The sequence below is a fragment of the Danio aesculapii genome, chromosome 19, assembly GCF_903798145.1.
Source record: "Danio aesculapii chromosome 19, fDanAes4.1, whole genome shotgun sequence".
Taxonomy (NCBI): domain Eukaryota; kingdom Metazoa; phylum Chordata; class Actinopteri; order Cypriniformes; family Danionidae; genus Danio; species Danio aesculapii.
In genome coordinates, this window is record NC_079453.1 from 19,067,238 (window position 1) to 19,089,286 (window position 22,049).

Consider the following 22,049-nt stretch of genomic DNA (forward strand, 5'->3'; position numbering starts at 1 on the left):
TAAAATTCGAATTGTTAGAAAAAGCAATGACTGCATATTATTGCTTGTTTATAGATAAACAAAGCACAGAAGCACTCACACGTTTACTCTTCTAGCGCAAGGGAAATGACAGACGCGCTGAGCTAATGAGAGAATTATTGATGACGGATAAGTACGACAAAAATCAATACAGGGGAAGTCATAAAGACTCTCTTTTTCTTTCTCTCTCTCTCTCTTTCTTTATCTCTGTTTCATTCAATCTATCTTGCATCAGCTCTTTTCTCTTGGTCTTTAATAATTAACTTCAGCATTATTAGCTTCTCAGTATAAAACGGCCTATTCATTAGTGTTGACACAAACACAAACAGACCACTCAACTCAAAAGCACTTCATCCTTTTTTTTGTCCTGCATCACAGTATGTCCATGGTGTGATTATAAATTGGATCTTGTCCGTGTGTGTGTGTGTGTTGATGTGGTTATTTGGGGATTTTAATGCAGCAGATGAGGTTTTAGTGTTTAAAAATAAATTCAGCCAATTTTATTGCTTTAATTGCATTCTAATCGGCCAAATCCCTGGACACACATATCTATGTCAGCAGCTTTAAAGCACCCCTCCCTTGTAGAACATGGCACGCTTTAACGTGATTGGCCACGCTTGGTCCTTTTAAGGCGTGGCACTTAATTGAACATGATAAAGTGTAAAGTTAATTACCCCTTAGAGCTGTCACTCATACCCCAGGGGGCGTGTTCATTCAGGGGGAGGAGTGTCGCTTTAGGCACAGCTGTCGTGCGCAAGTGTATGTTTGTGGCCAGGAGGACAATGGCTCGTTGTCCTTAGAGAGTTGTGAAGGATGATTTGGACAATCGGCTTTTAAAGGCAAACACTCAAATGTTGTCCCGCTGGTGCCAGACAGCTTATTAATACCCTCCTCTGCTGCAACACACACACACACACACTGAGTGTTGACTAAATTTTAACCTGCTTAAGTTAAATTAGCATGCTACAGTTGATTCTTTTTATTGTCAAATCTAATGTAGACATTAACCATGTTTTTTCCAAGTAATTTGGAGTACATGTAAATATTTTTCTTTACTTTGTTGCAAATTTGGAAATTTAAAATAAATTCATGGTACTAAATCTATTTATAACTTATCTATCTATCTAATTTATAACTAACTAACAATTTATAATTTAGTATATTTCTTAACATGTGGTTAAATCATGATTGTTTGATGATGTGTTTCTCAGTACTAAGTATTTACATTTTACTCACTTAATATTTTTGTGCTTGCTGTATTAATAGCAGTTAATTGTGCATAATTACATGGTACTTATACTAAACTAAAACGCTTGCTAACTCCCAAGTAAGTACAGTACATGCTGTTAATTAAAGCTACTTCGTAATTACACTCTGACAAGCACACATTAAAATTGTATTATTTTGAAATGCCATAATTTTACCTCTGCAGTGAATACACACAATGTATGTTAGTGATTTTTGCATTTGTTTTTGGTTTGTTTTTACAAGCATGTCTGTGTTCTGTCTAGGTGTTGGTGCAGCCAGTTTGGCTAAACTCACTTTCTTGGTTGGCGGAGTTGAGGAGGAATATAATGCTGCCCAGGAGCTGCTCACCTGTATGGGAGCAAATGTAGTGTACTGTGGCCACGTGGGAAGTGGACAGGTAAATATATTAACACAAGTTTTAATCTCTTTTAGTGTTATCTAATATAATAATGATTAAGAATGTTAAAAAAAATCTAATGAGTAATGCAGAAACTATTAATTCAATTTTTTAATGCAAAAACATATTGCCGTATTTGATCCTTTGTGATAGGATCACAAAATAATTCACAGTGAAATGTGCTGCATAATCTGATTAAATCAGATACACAAAACCACTATTATGTTGCATGGGTATAATTTTGGCAATAGCCAAAAATAGTTTAAATTAGTCCAAATGATTTTTCTTTTATGCCAAAAATCATTATGATTATTAATGCCGAGTTAAGACTGTTTGATTTTCAAAGTAATCGTGTCACAGATGTTTTCACACTGCAAGACTATCTGGGCTAGAATTTTGTCGCTGCTTTGTTTACACTGCAAGATGGATCGGCAACAGGGAGTTTCAAACTGCATGACTTTACAATAGGAAGAATTGCCGACAACTTTGTCCAAACTACATCTCATAACCAAAAACACGTATATCTTTTGTTTAATAACTACTTAATGAGAAAGACTTTAATGGGATATAAAATGGACATACAGAATTTGCTCACCTGGGATTGAAGGGAATTAGCAATTTCTCCTTTTTCCTTTTTATTCTGGTTGTGATATTCCTCCGATTACACGTCAAACAGACACGAGTGCTCCTGCCAAATTTCCACTAGTTTTTCCTCCATTTCTTGGGTACAAATAAACTGAAAATGACTGAAACTGAAATGAACCTTTCACTTCTCCCACAACCTCCTGCTGTTGTCACTTTTTAGATACCCATACTAGTGGATGCTGCTCTTTCATTGGCTGTAGGTGATCGCCGAAGTTATTTTCAGTCAAAACGTATTTCACACGGCATGATTTGAATCGCAGACAGCTCCAGATATTTAGCATGCCAAATATCTCACGGGCATCGGCGACTCATCTGCGATTGTCTCAGATCACGTCTTTGACAGTTCACACTATGTGATTGTTACTCGCATGAACGAGCACCAATTTGCCTGTGATTTCAGGGATTTGTCTGCGATTTCTCAAAACCTGTCGGCGAGTCAAAATCGGTACTAAAATCATGCAGTCTGAATTTAGCAGAAGATCTTGTTCCATGAAGACATTTAGCAAATTCCTTGCTGTACATATATCAAAATTCTGATTTCCTCATGTCTTCCTCATGTAATACTCATGCCTCTATAATATTTTGAAGCAGCGAAAATGATGTTATGTTACTACTCACATTTTTGGCAGAATATTACTTGTAGTAAAACTTATTTATTATAATTGCAAATTTAACCCTGCTGAAAAAAACAGCATATGCTAGTGTTGCTGCTTTGCTGGTCATTTGCTGGTCCTTACCAGCACATAAACTAGCAAACCAGCATCAAAATATACCTTACCAGCATATGCTGATTTCTTTTTTCCAGCAGGGAAATATGTTGCTTTTGTAGGTAGTTTAAACAAACATTTAAATGTTTTATGTTTAAAAAGGGGTGGTACTGTGGCTCAGCGGTTAGCACTGTCACCTCATAGCAAGAAGGTCACTGGTTCGAAGCATTTCTGAGTGGAGCTTGCATGTTCTCCCAGGGTTGGCGTGGGTTACCTTTGGGTGCTCCAGTCTCCCCTACAGTTCAAAGACATGCGGAACAGGTGAATTGGGTAAACAAAATTGGCCACACTGTATCAGTCTGTGTGTAAATAAGAGAGTGTATGGGTGTTTTCCAGTGCTGGGTTGCGGCTGGAAGGGCATCCACTGCGTAAAACAAATGCCAGAATTTTTGGTGGTTCATTCCACTGTGACAACTCCTAATAAATAAGGGACTAAGCCAAAGGAAAATGAATGAAGGAATGTTTGAAAAGCTTATTATTAATGTTACGAAAATGTAACAATAAATTTTGGTGAGTTTATAATGCAGTATTTTTCTTATAATGTAATAATTGTTGTTACATTATAGGCTTGGTATTTTGTAACATTTTGAGAAAATCATGACTATTAATGTTTAATTATAATGTTAATGTAATATGTATTATGTTTATAAGCAGTTTTTACATTACATGCAGTTGTGACATTAGGAGTAGCTACAAAACCTGTGTTTTCAATTATTGGTGTCGCTGAATTTGTTATGCAATTTTGTCTTTTAGGCAGCAAAAATTTGCAACAACATGTTGTTAGCCATTGGCATGCTTGGTACAGCAGAGACCATGAACCTTGGAATAAGGTAAATTCTTGTGTGTGTGTGTGTGTGTGTGTGTGTGTGTGTGTGTGTGTGTGTGTGTGTGTGTGTGTGCGTGTGTGTGTGTGTGTGTGTGTGTGTGTGTGTGTGTGTATGTATGTATGAATGTGTTTGTGTCTGTGTATGCGTGTGATAGAGAGAAAGAATGAGGGTGCTGTCTGATAAAAAAGTAAGAAGGTATAAATATAGTTCTTATGTCCCCTGCTTCAGTTTCAAAGTGGCACAGAATAGCAATGTAACACTCAAATGTAAAGGGGTCGTGTGATGACTCTTACTGAATGCAAGAAGTATTTTGTTATATACATATGTATTTGTATTTGTGATTCCATCCACTTGGTTCCATTTGGTGCCACATTTGACAATGATGCGGGTTTTATGACTGATTGCCATACACCATATTGTTTAAAGCTTAGTGCCATGACACACCAAGTCAGAGTCAACTTTTGCCGACAAAAGTCAACTTTGTTGTTGTCTTGGGTTGAATGCATCATGACCAAAAAACTGTGCTTGAACACGCCAAAAGGACTGCCAGCTACTACAATTTAGCACTTGCAGGATGCTCCTGTGTGTAAAAAAATGTACTATCAACAGCAGGTACCAAATGTCTAAACTGTTCATTCAAAATAGGAAACCTAAACTAGGATTGTAAGTAGAAATCATTAGCAAAGCAGCTCTTGCTTTGCTTTGTGAATATTAATTATGCTTTCTTCATTCCAGGCAGCTCATGGTGTAATGAAAATATTAGCATATTGAAATGCTCAGGTAAGATGACATGACTTTAGAACAGCCTTCTGTCTCTGCCGTCTTGATTTTTTTCATCATTTTTGCTTTTAGTCCTCTTAACTTTGTATGATAGTTTCTAACTGAATGACAACTGTAATGTTAAATATAAATATAGAAATAAAATAATAAATATGGTGGATAACAAGATTAATTTAGAAGTGAATGTACGGTGGAGGTCAATCACAGATAACAACATCCAGGATTAACACTGTTCGTGTACTGCAGGGTAACATTAAATTAATTTAAACTTAACCATTTTAATGTGTAGAGGCTCTGATTGGTTGGAGCTAGCTAACATTGCGATTAAATAAATATAGGTGCAGAGTTAAATACATTGTTTCTTTAACTTATTTTGGTTCGAAAATGTATAAATCCATGTAGATCATCTGGCTATTGAATAATTTTGCTCTGTCTTGCTTGGGTTTTGATAATGGACTATTTATTTAATTTATAATTTTTACAATTTCAATGCCTGTCTTATCAGGGAATCCGGAATCGGTATTACAAGTACAGTAGCCCAGACACATTATTTTACCATAAATACCACCAAATTAATGTGAGCTTCAGAAATTTCCAGTTTTTCTTTATGGCACTAAAAAAAAAAATTTTAAAAAGCATTACAGAATGAAAACACCCCTCATCCAGATGGCTGTTTTTACACCATTTCACACTCTTCTTTCACACTCTAAAGCAAGGCTTCTCAATGTCTGAACTCTGGACTGGGAGAGAATTTAATCAAAACCACCTCCATTTCATGTTTCAAGAGCAATAATTGTGTGTAAGGGATTAAAAGTGTGTATTTACTACTTTCATAAATCTATGTTAAACTTGTTAGCTTTTTAATGTCTTTTGGTGATGGCCTAAAATGAAACTGAAGGTGATATACTGTATATATTTTTTCTGTGTGATGTTGTTGTCAGGATGTCCAGTCAGCATATGACTTTGCCATAATCAGGCACAATCTTTACAGTAGTGAGTGTTTGAATGGTCATTTTTCAAAAATAGAGAGGTATGTGTTTGTTTTTGCTCCAATCCAGCACAAAACTGTTCTTTTTGATTAGTTATGAGATACAGTACAGTTTTTATGTTACAGCCTTATTCCAAAATGGATTCATTTAATTTATTTCCTCAATTCTACACACAATACCCCATAATGACAAAGTGAAAATATTGTCCTGATTGATCTGAAAAATCACATGTACATAAGAAGCTCTAAATTGAGCTCAGGGACATTCTGTTTCCACTGATCCTTCTTGAGATGTTTCAGCAGCTTAATTTGAATTTACCTGTAGTAAATTCAGTTAGCTCCGCTGTTTATTTTTTTCCCAGTTTCTATTTCACACTGGATGAAAGATCATCATCTTCAACTTAACCTCGCGAAAACGGAAATGCTTGAAGTTTCTGCCAACCCGACTCTACACCATAACTTTTCAATCCAGATGGATGGGGCAACCATTACTGCATCCAAAATGGTAAAAAGCCTTGGAGTAACGATTGATGACCAACTAAACTTCTCTGACCACATTTCTAGAACTGCTCGATCTTGCAGATTCGCACTCTATAACATCAGAAAGGTCTGACCCTTCATATCTGAACATGCAGCTCAACTTATTGTTCAAGCTCTTGTTCTCTCCAAACTGGATTATTGCAACTCTCTACTAGCCGGGCTTCCAGCTAATTCTATCAAACCTCTTCAGCTGCTTCAGAACGCAGCAGCACGAGTGGTCTTTGATGAACCCAAAAGAGCACATGTCACTCCGCTACTCACCCGTTTGCATTGGCTGCCAGTTGCTGCTCGCATCAAATTCAAAGCTCTGATGTTTGCTTACAAAGCGACCTCTGGCTTTGCTCCTTCTTATCTGTTCTCACTTCTGCAGATTTATGTGCCCTCCAGAAACTTGCGTTCTGTGAATGAACGTCGCCTCGTGGTTCCATGCCCAAGAGGGAATTGCCCAGTTGGTGGAATGAACTCCCTAACTACATCAGAACAGCAGAGTCACTTGCTGTCTTCAAGAAACGACTAAAAACTCAACTGTTTAGTCTCCACTTTCCCTCCTAATCTGTAACTGCCTCTCTGGCTATTCCACTAACTGTACTCTCTCTCTCTCTCTCTCTCTCTCTCTCTCTCTCTCTCTCTCTCTCTCTCTCTCTCTCTCTCTCTCTCTCTCTCTCTCTCTCTCTCTCTCTCTCTCTCTCTCTCTCTCTCTCTCTCTCTCTCTCTCTCTCTCTCTCTCTCTCTCTCTCTCTCTCTCTCTCTCTCTCTCTCTCTCTCTCTCTCTCAAAAAATAAATAAATAAATAAATTCTAATGCTTTGCTGCTTAGACTTTACACACCTGAAACTTGTCTATAGCACTTGTTCACTGCTGCTCTTATAGTTGTGTAAATTGCTTCCTTGTCCTCATTTGTAAGTCGCTTTTGATAAAAGCGTCTGCTAAATGACTAAATGTAAATGTAAATGTATTGAACGGAAAGAAGATTTTTTCAACATATTTCTAAACATAATAGTTTTAATAACTAATTTCTAATAACTGATTTATTTTATCTTTGCCATGATGACAGTATACAATATTTGACTAAATATTTTTCAAGACACTTCTATACAGCTTAAAGTGACATTTAAAGGTTTAACTAGGTTAATTAGGTTAACTAGGCTGGTTAGGGTAATTAGGCAAGTTATTGTATAACGATGGTTTGTTCTGTAGACTATCGAAAAAATATAGCTTAAAGGGGCTAATAATTTTGACCTTAAAATGTTTTTCAAAAATTTAAGAACTTCTTTTATTCTAGCCGAAATAAACAAATAAGACTTTCTCCAGAAGAAAAAATATTATCAGACATACTGTGAAAATTTCCTCGCTCTGTTAAACATCATTTGGAAAATATTTAAAAAAAGAAAAAAAATTCAAAGGGGGCTAATAATTCTGACTTCAACTGTATATTATAGTGAGAAGAGGTGAAAATGATATGCAATCAGAAATTATTGGTTGTTAGTTGCTTGTATATACAGCTCAACAGTTTTTGTCTAAATATGTGATATGCACCCACATTCCCCTGGATGCAGTATTAAAATCCAGCATGCACCAAGTGATTTCATCCCTCTTCTCAGGAATATCGCGAGTGCAAAGGCATCTGCACATTCATATGCACTTATCCTGGCTCATTTAGATGCCTTGGGTTTCTGCCTGTCATAAATCTCCCATGCTGCACTGCAGCCTTTCGTCTCATGCAGCAAACTACACATAGAAAATGTAAAGAGGATAGGTGCTTGACTCACATACAGTAGTGCAGTAGTATAGTGTCATCACGTATGTATGTATGTATGTATATGTATATATGTATATGTATATGTATATATATATATATATATATATATATATGTATATGTATATATATATATGTATATGTATGTATATATATGTATATGTATGTATATATATATATATATATATATATATATATATATATATATATATATATATATGTATATATATATATATATATATATATATATATATATATGTATATATATATATATATATATATATATATATATATGTATATATATATATATATATATATATATATATATGTATATATATATATGTATATATATATGTATATATATATATATATATATATATATGTATATATATATATATATATATATATATATATATATATATATATATATATATATATATATATATACACACAGTTAAAGTCAGAATTATTCAACCACCTAAATTATTAGCCCCCCTGTTTATTTTTTTCCCAATTTCTGTTTAATGGAGAGAAGATTAATAACTGATTTATTTTATCTTTGCCAAGTTGAAAGTAAATAATATTTTACTAGATATTTTTCAAGACACTTCTATACAGCTTAAAGTGACATTTAAAAGCTTAGCTAGGTTAATTAGGTTAACTAGACAGGTTAGGGTAATTAGGCAAGTTAGTGTATAATGATGGTTTGTTCTGTAGACTATCGAAAAAAATACATAATTTAAAGGGGCTAATAATTTTGACCTTAAAATTGTTTTTAAAAAATTTAAATCTGCTTTAATTCTAGCCAAAATAAAACAAATAAGACTTTCTCCAGAAGAAATAAATATTATCAGACATACTCTGAAAATGTCCTTGCTCTGTTAATCATCACTGGGGAAATATTTAAAAAAGGAAACTGTTTCAAAGGGGGTTTAATAATTCTGATTTGAACTGCGTGCGTGCATGTGTGCGTGTGCGTGTGCGTGTGTGCGCGTGCGTGTGTGTGCGCGTGCGTGTGTGTGTATGCGTGTGTATATATAATTTTTTTTTTCAGTTTTGCTGTCCTGTTGCCAAAATGGAGGACATCTATGTTTTAAACATCCTATTAAAATCTAATCAAATAATAAATAAATAAACCATATATTTGATAATGTGAATTGTACAAAATTGTATGAAATATATGAAAATATTTTTACTTGATTTTTTTTTATTTACTTGATAAATAACATTGTAAACACTTTGTAAAGAGGTATAAACAAGAAGCAAACATATATTTGTTACTGTATTTATTCATCTTTGTTAATGCGAGTTAATAGATATATGACTAGTCATTATTAGAAATATGATTAGTTATTAAATAATATTAAATACTTATATAATATTAGTAACACACATCTCTTGATTTTAATAATGTATTAGATTTTGAAATGAACTCAAAGATTATTTTTTGCTTTGTGTTTAACTGATTTGGCTATTGCTAGGAAATGGAACCGTATTTGAAATATATTTGTTTTAATCATTATTTACAGTTAGGAAATCATTATAAAAATGGCAATTGTTTTTAAACGAGTATCTTCTTTCTGTAAAAAGACTTTCTTAATTTTATTACTAGCAAGTGCTTGGTATCTTTGGCCATGCATGATGTTTTGCTTGAAAGATGTGTGCCCCAAAAGACAGTTGCTATCTCTCTCTCTCTCTCTCTCTCTCTCTTCCAACCCCCCCCCCCCCCCCCCCCCCCCCCCCCCCCCCCCCCCCCCCCCCCCCCCCCCCCCCCCCCCCCCCCCCCCCCCCCCCCCCCCCCCCCCCCCCCCCCACCCCCTCTCTCTCTCTCTAATACCTCCATCTCCATCTATCTTCGCTTATGCATGCATGCATAACACTTTGTGCTGCTGTCTACACTTTAAAAACAGAAGCTACAACTACGAATGAGCCCTATTTTTTAGAGATACCACATACATGCAGAATTGAGAGGCTTTGAAGGTTCATTCACTACACAAGTGCCTTCACGCACAAACAGCCCATGTACAGATGTTTAAAAAAGAAAGATAATTGACATTTGGTAATAAACTCGTTTCTTGCCTCTTAAAGACATTAATAAAATTGTGGCCTGTGTGTTTTCTTATAAGACTGTGTTTATAATCTTGAGAGCACCAGGGTTTGATAAAGATGAAATGGGAACAAGAAGCATAGTGTATAAACATGAGTCTTTAACAAAATGGGCTCCCTTCTAATGCAGTGATCAAACATCAAACGCCTCCAGTTTATTTCCTCTGTTCCTTTTTCTTTAACTGTAATTTACTCATCCTGTTTAACAAGACTCTTACATCTGTTTTTCTTTCCCTGGCTGTTTCAGTATTAACCTGCACACACTATACACAGCCACATTTTCATCAGTGTCTTTTAAAAGTGTTCCTTTTATGTCAGTTTTATGTGTACCTTATTTCTGTCAAATTAGCATTGTTGGTATTGAAAAAACAAGTCAAATTAACCCTTATGTACTGCTGGGGATGTTTTTATCCACTCTTGGGTGATTTTGAGTCTTAGTTTGCCCATAACTTTCTCTGTGTTTTAGCTAGCGGAATGATTTTTGGTGACAAATCTTATTTTCACACATTTTTTGAGAAAATGTTTAGAATTAAAAATTTTTATCTCAATGATACACTCTAGGCAAATTAACTACCCTTTTGTTATGTTTGGGATGAAAACATCCACAAAATTAACTGCTGTAAAAATACAAAATAAATATTTTTTTCAAAATATTTTGCATAAATCTGTTAATCAACCTCAGTCCTGATCAAAACTACTAAATTACAGGATTTTAACTCTTTAATTGCTAAATTCATAAATTAGGTCACTGACTTGGTAAAAAAAAACCACACAAAATGATGTATTTTCAATATAAAAAGTAAGTTTGGACTTGATATTTTTAACCTTTTATCAAAGTCTTGGACATGTGAAACAACATTGCCTTTGTTGAATTGTTTTTGATTGATTTTAATTTTTGTCCCCTTATTTACTGTTAGTGGAGTTTTTGCCCCGTTCACTTCCATTATAATCACATTTTTTAATTTGCAAAACCATGACATACCATATAATCATACATTTTTGATTGTTGGTGGTTTTCCATGTTGGGAAGAGGTAAATTTTACTGTTGATCATCAGTTGGCACCATTAACCCTTTAGATAGGCCTGTGCAAAAAAAGCTTAGTTTCTGGATTTTTTAAATGTAGTATAACAGCAAATTAAAGTGTGTGTCTGTGTGTGTGAGAATGACCTTTGCGCACTTACCATGATGTGTCTGAGAAAATCAAAATATGCATCTCAGCTCTCAGAACTACATGGAGTAAACAAAAACAAAGACTGTGTATTTATGCACCATTAAATCTGGTTATAGTGGAAGTCAATGAGGCAAAAACAGCCACCAACAGTAAATTAGGGAGAAAAAATGAAAATCTAACACTGCATCAAAGCCAATGTTATTAATAATCGTTCACATGTCCAAGACTGTGAAAAAAAGTTTAAAAGAATCCAGTCCGCAATTACTTTTTATATTGAAAATACGTCATTTTGTGTGAGGTTTTTTCCACCAAAACAGTGACATAATTTATGAATTTGACAATTAAAGAGTTAAAATCCTGTAATTTTTCAAAACAATTAGTATTTTCCATCAGAACTGAGGTTGATTAACAGATTTATGAAAAAAAAAATTTTGAAAAAAATAGGCTTTTAGTTGCTCTAAATGAAACAAAGGGCTCTATTTTAATAATCTTGTTGCAAAGTCTAAAGCGCATGGCGCAAAAGCATTAAGGGCGTGTCCGAATCCACTCTTGCTATTTTAAGAATGGAAAAATACGCTCTGCGCCATGGTCTAACAGGGTTGTGCATATTGTCTTAATGCGTTATGGGTGTGTTTTGAGAATAAACCAATCAGAGTCTTATCTCCCATTCCCTTTAAGAGTCAGTTGCATCGCACATTTGCTATTTACGTACATGGCGGACTTTGTAAGTAGAAAAACTGAACACTTCACCACCGAGAAAACAGTTAAACAGACCATTTGCAGCACGAGGGTAAAGAATGAGCCTCCTCCCATCAGCCTCTAATTTCACTTTCTCTTTCCCTCTTTCGTGGATAAGGAAACGGTGTTGTACACTCCACTGAAGACATCCATTATAATTAATTTTGTTTGTTAAGCACAAAGATTTGTTTCAAAACTATTTCTAAATTCAGTTTTAATTTCCAGCAAGCGAATAAGTGAGCAATAATAATGAAATGATACAAACAAGTGATATCCAAGCACATGTGCTATGCCCCATGTGGTCCAAAACCTTACAGGTGGACAAATCTGTGCTCGTTTTTAATAAAACAAATATATATATATGCATATAATAAATAATTCTTCTAAAAATATTAACATTATACAAGAGCAAGTTGTGGTGAATAAACTGAAAAAAGCCCCCTGAGATGAAGGCACGAAGGTAGTGGTTTTTATATTTATGTAGAAAGTAATAATTTTTGTAATGTTTTCTTTCTTCAATTCTTTTTCATTTGTAAAAATATTGCTGAAGGTCCTGCGTGTTTTAAGCAATGTTTAAGCAGGGTGCACAACTAATGCGCTCTGCGCTGGACTTTAGACCTGCTTTCAGCTTGTTGCACAGTCTATTTTAGTTCCTCAAAATTGCAACGCGCCAACAATGCGCCTAAACACACCTCTTTTCCAGACCGGAATACCCATGAGTCCACAAAGTGGTGCAAATGGATTTGCCATTTAAACAACGTGACGCTAAACGGGAAAATTAAGGTTGTGTTGATCTGAGAATAGCAACACGTCGGGGTAAACACGTCTTGCACCTTATTGCATTGGGAGTATGATAGGGCCCAAAATATTTGCAAATGTTTTAAACATGTACTTTAGTTCACTCCACCACCAGTCCTTAATCCTTTAATGAGCAAAGAACCATACATGATAACTTCATTGGCATTGGTTAAAATATATATTTAAGTCATAAAACCAGTCAAAAGTTCAAAAGATTGTAATAACCCCTGTAACTCTCCAGGGATTTTATAATATGTATTTTAATGAGTGCTCTATAAAGGGTTAAGTTTAACACAGTTCTGAACAGAAAAAGTAACACTTTTTTATAAATAATAGTTCACTATTATTCTGAGGTTATATTTAGAATTTTTTACTTTTGAAGACACAACTTTACGAAAGTGAGAATTATAATAAAGACTTTCTTATATTATCCATTTTGAAAATAAGATTCCATACAAATATGTGCAAGCTAAGTGCATGTTTTGCTTGCCTTATGTTGATTGCATTTTTAAGTCATTTTAAACTACAGGTTGCAGCACATTTCAGAAGGAAAAAAATAAACTGAACAAAATACTGGTTAAAATTTTATTAAGTTGTCAGTGGAAGCACTGCGTTTTTAAAAAGCCTGCAGCGTAGCCAGACGCTCAGTATGCATTTTACTCTCAGTGCTCTGCGTTTTTTAAAAAGCTTTGACCGCTGGAGAAGAGTTCATCAGAGCGTTTTTAGAACATCGCTTGCATTTCTTTAGATACATTTATTCAAAATTACTTACATTTTTAATATTTCTAATCTAATGTAAAAATTGTTGCCTTTTTTTAAGCAAAAAAGTAACCTTTCAAGTATTGACAACAACACCGCCCAAAGTTGCCCCATGTATCATCATCTTGACACAAATTCAGTATTCAGCATGTAGTTTTGCTGCTTTTAGGTCAAGAACGACAGCTATCATTCATGTTAATACTCACTAAAAATAATTCTGTAGGCCTATAGTTTTACAAAAAATCTAATTAACACTTCATTTTGTCCAGAACATAGGTCTTTTTTTCTTTTGCTATAATAAATACTCAACATATTTTACTGTTTTTGCATTAGGCTAAAGCTGTTTCGTTGTCTTTAAACAGCAGCTCTCGTGAATATCCCGTGTTTTCAGTGTTTTTATTTTCTTGTTTGTTTGTTTGTTTGTTTGTTTTTTTAATTATTGTGGATATTTTATTTAATGGATATTGTCATTAATGCTGTTAAAACATGTATTCTCTGCAATAAAAATAAAATAAAATAACGCATGCAGGCACAATTACAGCCTCCAAAATGGTGTATCCTTTATTCACTTGATAAATTCCAGATCCTTTGCATTATAATTTTATTCATAAATCACCCAGTGTAAATACTTTAGGTGTTTTCAAATATTTGGTCAACAAATTTAAATGAAGCCAACAGTGTATATACCTGTTAAAAAGTAAAACATTATAAATTCTGTTTTAGGAAATAGGAACTCATTGTAAAGAAAGGAACTAAATATCTGTCCATAAAGCATTCATAAAGTATTTTTAGTAACTATTTAGCAACTATACAATGTAAAAAAAAAAAAGCTATTGATTGTTAAATGTTTTTAGTCATTATATTAGTTTGAAAGATCAGAGAAAGCCTGTACAGTACACATACAGTTGAAGTCAGAATTATTAACCCTCCTGTTTTTTTTCCCCAATTTCTGTTTCACAGAGAGATTTTTTAAACATATTTCTAAACATAATAGTTTTAATAACTAATTTCTAATAACTCATTTATTTTATTTTTGCCATGATGCCATGAGTATACAATATTTGACTAAATATTTTTCAAGACACATCTATACAGCTTAAAGTGACATTTAAAGGCTTAACTAGGTTAATTTGGTTAACTAGACAGGATAGGGTAATTAGGCAAGTTATTGTATACTGATGGTTTGTTCTGTAGACTATCGAAAAAAATATAGCTTAAAGGGGCTAATAATTTTGTCCCTGAAATGTTTTTAATAAAATTAAAAACTGCTTTTATTCTAGCCAAAATAACACAAATAAGACTGTCTCCAGAAGAAAAAATATTATCAGACATACTGTGAAAATTTCATTGCTCTGTTAAACATCATTTAGGAAATAATTAAAAAAGAAAAAACTTCAAAGGGGGGCTAATAACTCTGACTTCAGCTACGTGGATGAAAGTGGAAAAACACTGACATTTGTACATTAATGTGTTTCGTTTACCTGTCAAACCTAATTGACTAAAGCGCATCTTATTAGTATAAACATTATCAGTCATGTTTACCTTGCTGACTCCCTCTGTCTTATCCACATTAGCCATCTTTGCCTTTCTCATGGTAAGCTTCATAAACTGTGTATGTTGCATCACCCTTACAGATTGAAACATGGGTTGAAAAAGCTGTGCATTTGTGGTTGTGCGCGTAATGGAAAAAAATTTGATTGACTAAATCAAAAAAACGGTGGCGCAGTGGGTAGCGCTTACACCTCACAGCAAGAAGGTCACTGGTTCAAGCCCCAGCTGGGTCAGTTGGCATTTCTGTGTGGAGTTTGCACGTTCTCTCTGTATTCACGTGGGTTTCCTCCGGGTGCTCCGGTTTCCCCCACAGCCCAAAGACATGCGCCATAGGTGAACTGAATAAGCTAAATTGGCCGTACTGTTTGTTTGGGTGTGAATGCAAGAGTTTATCGGTGTTTCCCAGTGCTGGGTTGTGGCTGGAAGGGCATCTGCTGCGTAAAACATATGCTGGATAAGTTGTTGGTTCATCCCGCTGTGGAGAGCCTTGATTAATAAAGGCACTGAGCCGAAAAGAAAATGAATGAATGAATGAATGAAATGAAAAAGGACTTTAAATTGCACAGTAACAAGAAATAATATACAGTAGATATATATAGATAATATACTGTAGATCGTGCCACCAAACACATTAAAATTAAATTAGCGAGCCTGGTTTAGAAATGTAAGAAAGTACAAGATATTTGTGTATCTTGTGGGTAAAAATCTGATGGGTAAAAGTAAAAAGGTATCAGAAAAATAAATATTCAAGTAAGGTACTGATACCAGAAAAATGTGTTACTTCTCATCTCTGGACAGACAGATAACTCACTTTTTTTAAAGATACCTTCTAGGCGTATACATTGTGAAAAGCAACAACCTGGATACTGAGTCTTATGGTACTTCATATTGAACTTTTTGCTTGATATCAGTGAGAAAGTTAGGATCTGAGTCATGCCAATGCAGTGTTGGGGAAAGTTACTTTTGAACGACCACCTACACCTGCATTTTCCTTTAAAAAATGTTGGATAAAATTATATTTTGAGAACTTACTGAACCCAGAGATTTGCATGCTGTATATACAGATTAATGAAAGCATGTAATGTGAATGTAAGTAATGTGTTTGCTACTTTTGTACATTTTATGTTATTAGTTAAGTAAAATCGCTGGCCATTGAGATGAAGATTACAATAAAACCTAGTACTAACATAAAATAATTTATATTAAGGCAAAATCTGATTTTTAAACCTTTAAAATGTTTATTAACAAAATTAACTGAATAAATTGCTTCACGTGGCCTTAACAAATGTTTAAATCATTTCCCAAAAGAGAAAAAATAGTGGATTCATTTTGGATATGCGCATAAAAAAACGGTTAATGGAAAACGACAAGATGCGCATACATTTTGAAAATGCGCATAAAAAAACATGCGCATAACTGAGTAACCTTTTATTAGATAAGATGCGCATAAATTACAACGGAAACAATTTTACCGAACAAATTACAGTATGCACATTAAAAAAGTCATGTGATTCTATTGTAAGAGATCATGTGATGATAAAAATGGGTGTGAATGGACATACCAGCAGGCTGAGCACATTGTAAAACATCGGAAATGTTGTTTTGGTCATACACTGTTACTATTTCAGTATTAGTTTTATTATATTATTTATTACCTTCAGAACTGTCAAGAACGTCTGTGCTTCACGTCTTACACCTTGTAACGCCACCACGCGTTCATTGTGTATTGACATCGTCTTCTGAGGCACAAGTAAATTATTAAATAAAGAAAAGATTCACACAGCTTTTCCTACCTCAGCAAATTAAATTTTTACTGTTGATATTTGGCACCAGTTAATCAGGAACTGACGATTTTGCTCTCTTTGACTCGTTGGATAGAAACACGAGTTTGCTCGAGTTGCTTTATTCGCACTTAACAACAATACACTTCTTTTCATTGACGAGTTCAAAATAACAAGAATCTATTGCAGAATTGTAGGTCTCCGGCCCGCCATTGTTTCTGTTTCTGACTGTCTGTAGTGATGACGGGTGATTTGCGAGTGTATCATTTGTTTTAACCTGATCTTCTAAGTGAACCAGTCGAACCAGTTTATTAAATTGAACTGAGTTGTCGTAAAGCGGTTTGAGTCTTCCGTAAGTACTTAATTACTTACTTTTTAACACACCGCATACCTCCTTTGACTTGAAATAAACCAATATCCTGAGTTATTCAGTTACTTGAACAGCACACTGACTCATCTGCTGTAAAAAAAAAAAGGCACTTGATGATGATGAGTACGAGCCAACTGTCTGTTGCCTCGCAGCACGCTCTATTATTGAGTGTAATTCAACCTAAGGTCATTTTTATATCGCTATATAATTTTTAAAAGCCAATTAAGCAAGGTACAAAGTAACTTGCGTTACATTTTTTTAAAAAGTAACACAATATTACTTATTTTTAAAAGTAATGCATTACTTTACTTGTTACTTTAAAAAAAGTCCTAGTAATATCAACTGGATTTTCAAGTCTTTATAAAAGAATGTTAAAGTTGATAGTAAAAAAAGACGCACAAAGATATGCAATCTCAGTTGGATGACAAAAACAGGTTTTCTTTTGTAACTCTGATAAGGGCCATAATTATAAAACCTGTGATCCCATATTTGTTACTATTTTTTTATTTTATTTTTTTTTAAGAATAAACACAATTGTGTAGACATCTTTTTTTTACTTTCGTCTTTGATACAAAAGGTAGATTTGAAATTGGTCTGCAATTTACTGACCACCTAGAATTGTTTTCTGGTACTATAGACTTTTGCTTAAGGTTCAGTGCGAGTCAAATGTTTGTTAGTGTTGGTGTGCTGTGCCTACATGCCCTGCTGGTCATGCCCTACCAGTTTATGTTATCAGATTTTGTATTGTGGATTCTGTCTGTTTTATTTTGTAACTATTAGTTGTGTGTGTGGCCTGGTTGCAGTTATTTTGTTTATTGAATGTGATTTGTTTATGATGTGTGATCAAGTTTAATAATAATATTAAAAATAGAGAACCAGAATAACTGCCATACAAAGTGAGCTTTAGCATTTTAACAGCGAAGACACCTCCCCTCCTCATTTCATGTGCTGAGAGAGTGATTTGTGTTGAAGCAGAGAAGCCAGGTTGCAGTTGAGGCGGTAACCTTTTCAGTCACTGACCCAGAACGTGTGTGTGAGCGTGTGTGTGTGTGAGCTGGGGGAAGGAGGGAACGATGTTGAACATATGTCACCGGTTGTCCCCAAGAGACTGAGAGACACAGACATAAAGGGGGAAAGTGAGAAAGAGAGATCGAAAAAGGAGATTGATACGGGGTCAGTCAGTGGGTTGTTTACAGATATTAACACCCCCCCCAAAACAACTGTCAAATGACAAAACGCATGTTATTGAGATTAAATTTTCCAAAACGGTCTGTAAAAACAGACAATGTGGGACGGAATACTAGAAATAGACTTTTTACACACAGCTGTGTGTCCTTGTCTTAATTATTGCATAGACTTGTAAAAGTGTTGGTGCGTGTGAGTGGATGTATAAAGGCGCGGCCCACTGAATGAGAGACAGGTGGAGTTACTGTATAACTGCCCTTAAACACTCATCATAGTTTAATAGACATAAGAAAGCTAAAAAGCATACTTTACTGTCTCACCACCGCTGCCGCTACGGCGTGAGTGCACACACGCGTGCGTTTATGTTAAGTTGCTCTTGATGTGGTCATATTTATGTTCCTGTTAAAGTTAGAGCCGGCAGCTCTTTGCCCAGTTACACATCATCCTCAGATTTCCCTCTTTCTTTTTTTTCACCATTACTCTTTTCTTTTAAAATGGCTTTTTGTCAACTATATATTTTTTCGATCTCTTTAAACAGTCTACTGGTTAACCTTTTTATTATTAATACTGTTTGGGTCAGTAAAGTGATATTTTTTATTCTAGCTCTTAGTTTATTATGTAATGCATTAATAATTAATTCTCATTCACTAAAATAAAGTTTTGTGGGTGGCACGGTGGCTCAGTGATTAGCACTGTCGCCTCACAGTAAGAAGGCTACTAGTTCCAGTCCCGGCTGGGCTAGTTGTCATTTCTGTGTGCATGTTCTCTCTGTGTTAGTGTGGGTTTCCTCTGGGTGCTCCAGTTTGCATTGTGTAAACAAAAAAATGCCATAGTGTACGATGCAAATTTTGATAATAATTTTCCATATTGAACGATAACGATATATATTTCGATACAAGTTGTTAATGCTTCCAGATTTAATAGAGTATCCCAACAATGAAGAACAAAAATTAGCGGGTCTATTAAATGGCATAACATTTTTGACTGATACATTTTTGGTGGCCAAAAATTCGGTACATCTCTAATTTCAACACGCTTTTAGATTCTTATTGTTGCATATTTCTGCTGTGTGATTGGCTTTTAGATTAGTATAGAGTAAAAAACGTCCAGAGCTTATCATTGTTATTGACATAAAAGTGATTCGATATAATATTATTTATTCGCCCAGATTTAGTGTATTAGTGTGAATTTGAGAGTGTGTGCATGTTTCTCAGTACTGGCTTGTGGCTAGAAGGGCATCCACTGCGTAAAACATATACTGAAATATTTGGTGGTTCATTCCGCTGCAGTGACCACTGATAAATAAGGGAGTAAATCGGAGGGAAATGAATGAATGAAAATAAAATGTTTATGTTTTGTGTTGAGCATGGTTTCAGTTAAGATTTTTAATTTGTTCATAAAAAATATTGTTTCAGAATATATTTTTTGTTTGAGTCAGCATCTATTTCTTTATAAACATGTAAATTACAGTTTTTATATTAAAACACATTGAATTACACTGTTTTGTTTAGTATGGGTTTTATTTAAGATTTTGTTAAAATGTACTTTAATTTGGGCAGCAGAATTTAAAAATAATACATGAAATTTAAAATGTATATTATTTTGACAGTTTGTTGTATTATTTTGATGTTTTTAATCTTTTGTATTTGGAAACCTCGTCAGGTAGTGTCATCAGGTAATTTGATATTTTTGTGACAAGATCAGAGGCCAAGGTTAGCTCGAGTTCTTATGTGTTCATCTGTGTTCAGCCCGAGGGCTTCCAGGTTAATTGACATCCCATTCAAAATCACAGTGTTAAAGATCTGATTTTTTTAAAAAAGAGCGATCTTCACTGCCTGGCTGAGATATGATATAAAGTTGGTCTCAGACCAAACAAGAAGCACTACATTAAATTATAATTTTCCGCACCATGTCTTTAAAATATGGAAATTAATTTTACCCAAGTATTGTCAATGGAGTGCAGCTAATGACGGCGCCTACGTTTAAGCGACCTTCTATCTTTTTTTACGCTTCAACAACCAAATGGATGCTTAAAGTCCCAATGAACTGGAAGCTGCAATCGTTATTCGTTTTCGTATTGTTTTGCAGTTCCTAGAGAAATGGAATTTGAAATGACACAACAGTGGGCGTGGTTTGTTTTTTCTACCGCAGATTGAATAGATGTAGTAAAGTAGGCATTTCATTCAGAAAGATCTGGACAGGGGTTTTAGAAGAGTTATTACAGCCTAACAGACTCCTTCTGCTCACCATTTCTGTTTGTTGTCAAAACTAACAGTTGAACCAGTGTAATTAAATATGTTAGCCACGCCTATTACCTCAAAATCATGTAATCTGAGAATAAAACTGAAAAGAAACAAACAATTAATGTCAAACTATTTTTTTTTTCTTAATGACACGAACAGATGAAATAATCACCACAAAACTGGCTAGTTAGTTTTGATTTTCTGGGGACTTTAAGTCTATTTAACTGATTATACTTAAATTACATTACAACATCGATGCTGTAAAAGAAACCTTATGAAATTGAAAGTAATCACATAAAGCTTTAACCAAAAGTTCATCATTAGCTGAAAAATGCTAGCTGTGCATATAGCCCATTATTAAAATTTATTGAGACTATAAAAAATGGTTAAATGCTGGTTATTGTTTTTTGAGTAACTAGATCAAAACCTTTTTACAAATTGTATTAATTAAAAAAATAATAAAACCCCAACAAACATGATTACAAAGATTTAATATTTAAAAAAATTCTTTAAAATATTTTTTGTTGGTTTTTTTATGTCAGAGAGACTTCAAGGTGAGTCTGCCAGCTAGCATCTAACACTCTAGCAACCACACACTTATCAACAGCTTTCTTCAGAAGATGTCATTATCTTGTTGTGTTTGCTGTCTGTCGGTTCTGATCCCTATTATAGAATGTGATTTAGATGCCCAATCATCTAAAGCAGCAAAGCCCATTTCACTTAGATCTACTTGAGATGCAGGACTGAAATCACCCCAGTTACTCTTATAGGGGGACGGATAGGTGGGGGTGAGTTAATAAGACAGCTGCTTGTGTCAGAGTTTTATTACCCCTGCATTTGTGTGGGGGATAACACGCGCGAGAGAGTAGAAAATGATGAACTGCAGCTCCTGTTAAATATCAATACTGTATTATCCAGGCCCTCTTTCCACTTAAGGATGATCTGCTCCTGAGCCTAAAGGTCAGGGATATACCTGACCTCTGTCTATTGACCTTTCTCTCATCCTTTCTTTTAAACAGACTGGGTTTGGATCCAAAGCTGCTGGCAAAAATTCTGAACATGAGTTCTGGCCGATGCTGGTCTAGCGACACTTATAACCCCGTCCCAGGTGTCATGGAAGGAGTGCCGTCCGCAAACAACTACCAGGGAGGCTTCGTAACAACACTCATGGCTAAAGTGAGTGAAGTGTTGTTGTTGTTGTTGTTGTTGTTTTTTATTCTGATTAAATTTGAGCTTTTTGCAGAAAATAATTCACACCTGACTGGAAGTCACATCAGTGTTTCAATTCATAATTTATTGAGACATTCCGAAATAAAGTAAAATACTAGTATATAAAACAACCTCTTTGCAAACATGATAAACCTATTTCAAACACAAAGTC

General features: G+C 34.5%; 1 protein-coding gene across 1 annotated transcript in view; it reads left to right on the forward strand.

The window, feature by feature from the left end:
* The window catches only part of hibadha (3-hydroxyisobutyrate dehydrogenase a), a 50,432-nt gene that overhangs the window by 24,551 nt on the left and 3,832 nt on the right, over positions 1 to 22,049 (forward strand). The window contains exons 5-7 of the mRNA XM_056480268.1: positions 1,530 to 1,663; positions 3,829 to 3,905; positions 21,688 to 21,844. Of these exons, the coding sequence (XP_056336243.1) occupies positions 1,530 to 1,663; positions 3,829 to 3,905; positions 21,688 to 21,844 (368 nt within the window). The remainder of the gene's footprint in view (positions 1 to 1,529; positions 1,664 to 3,828; positions 3,906 to 21,687; positions 21,845 to 22,049) is intronic.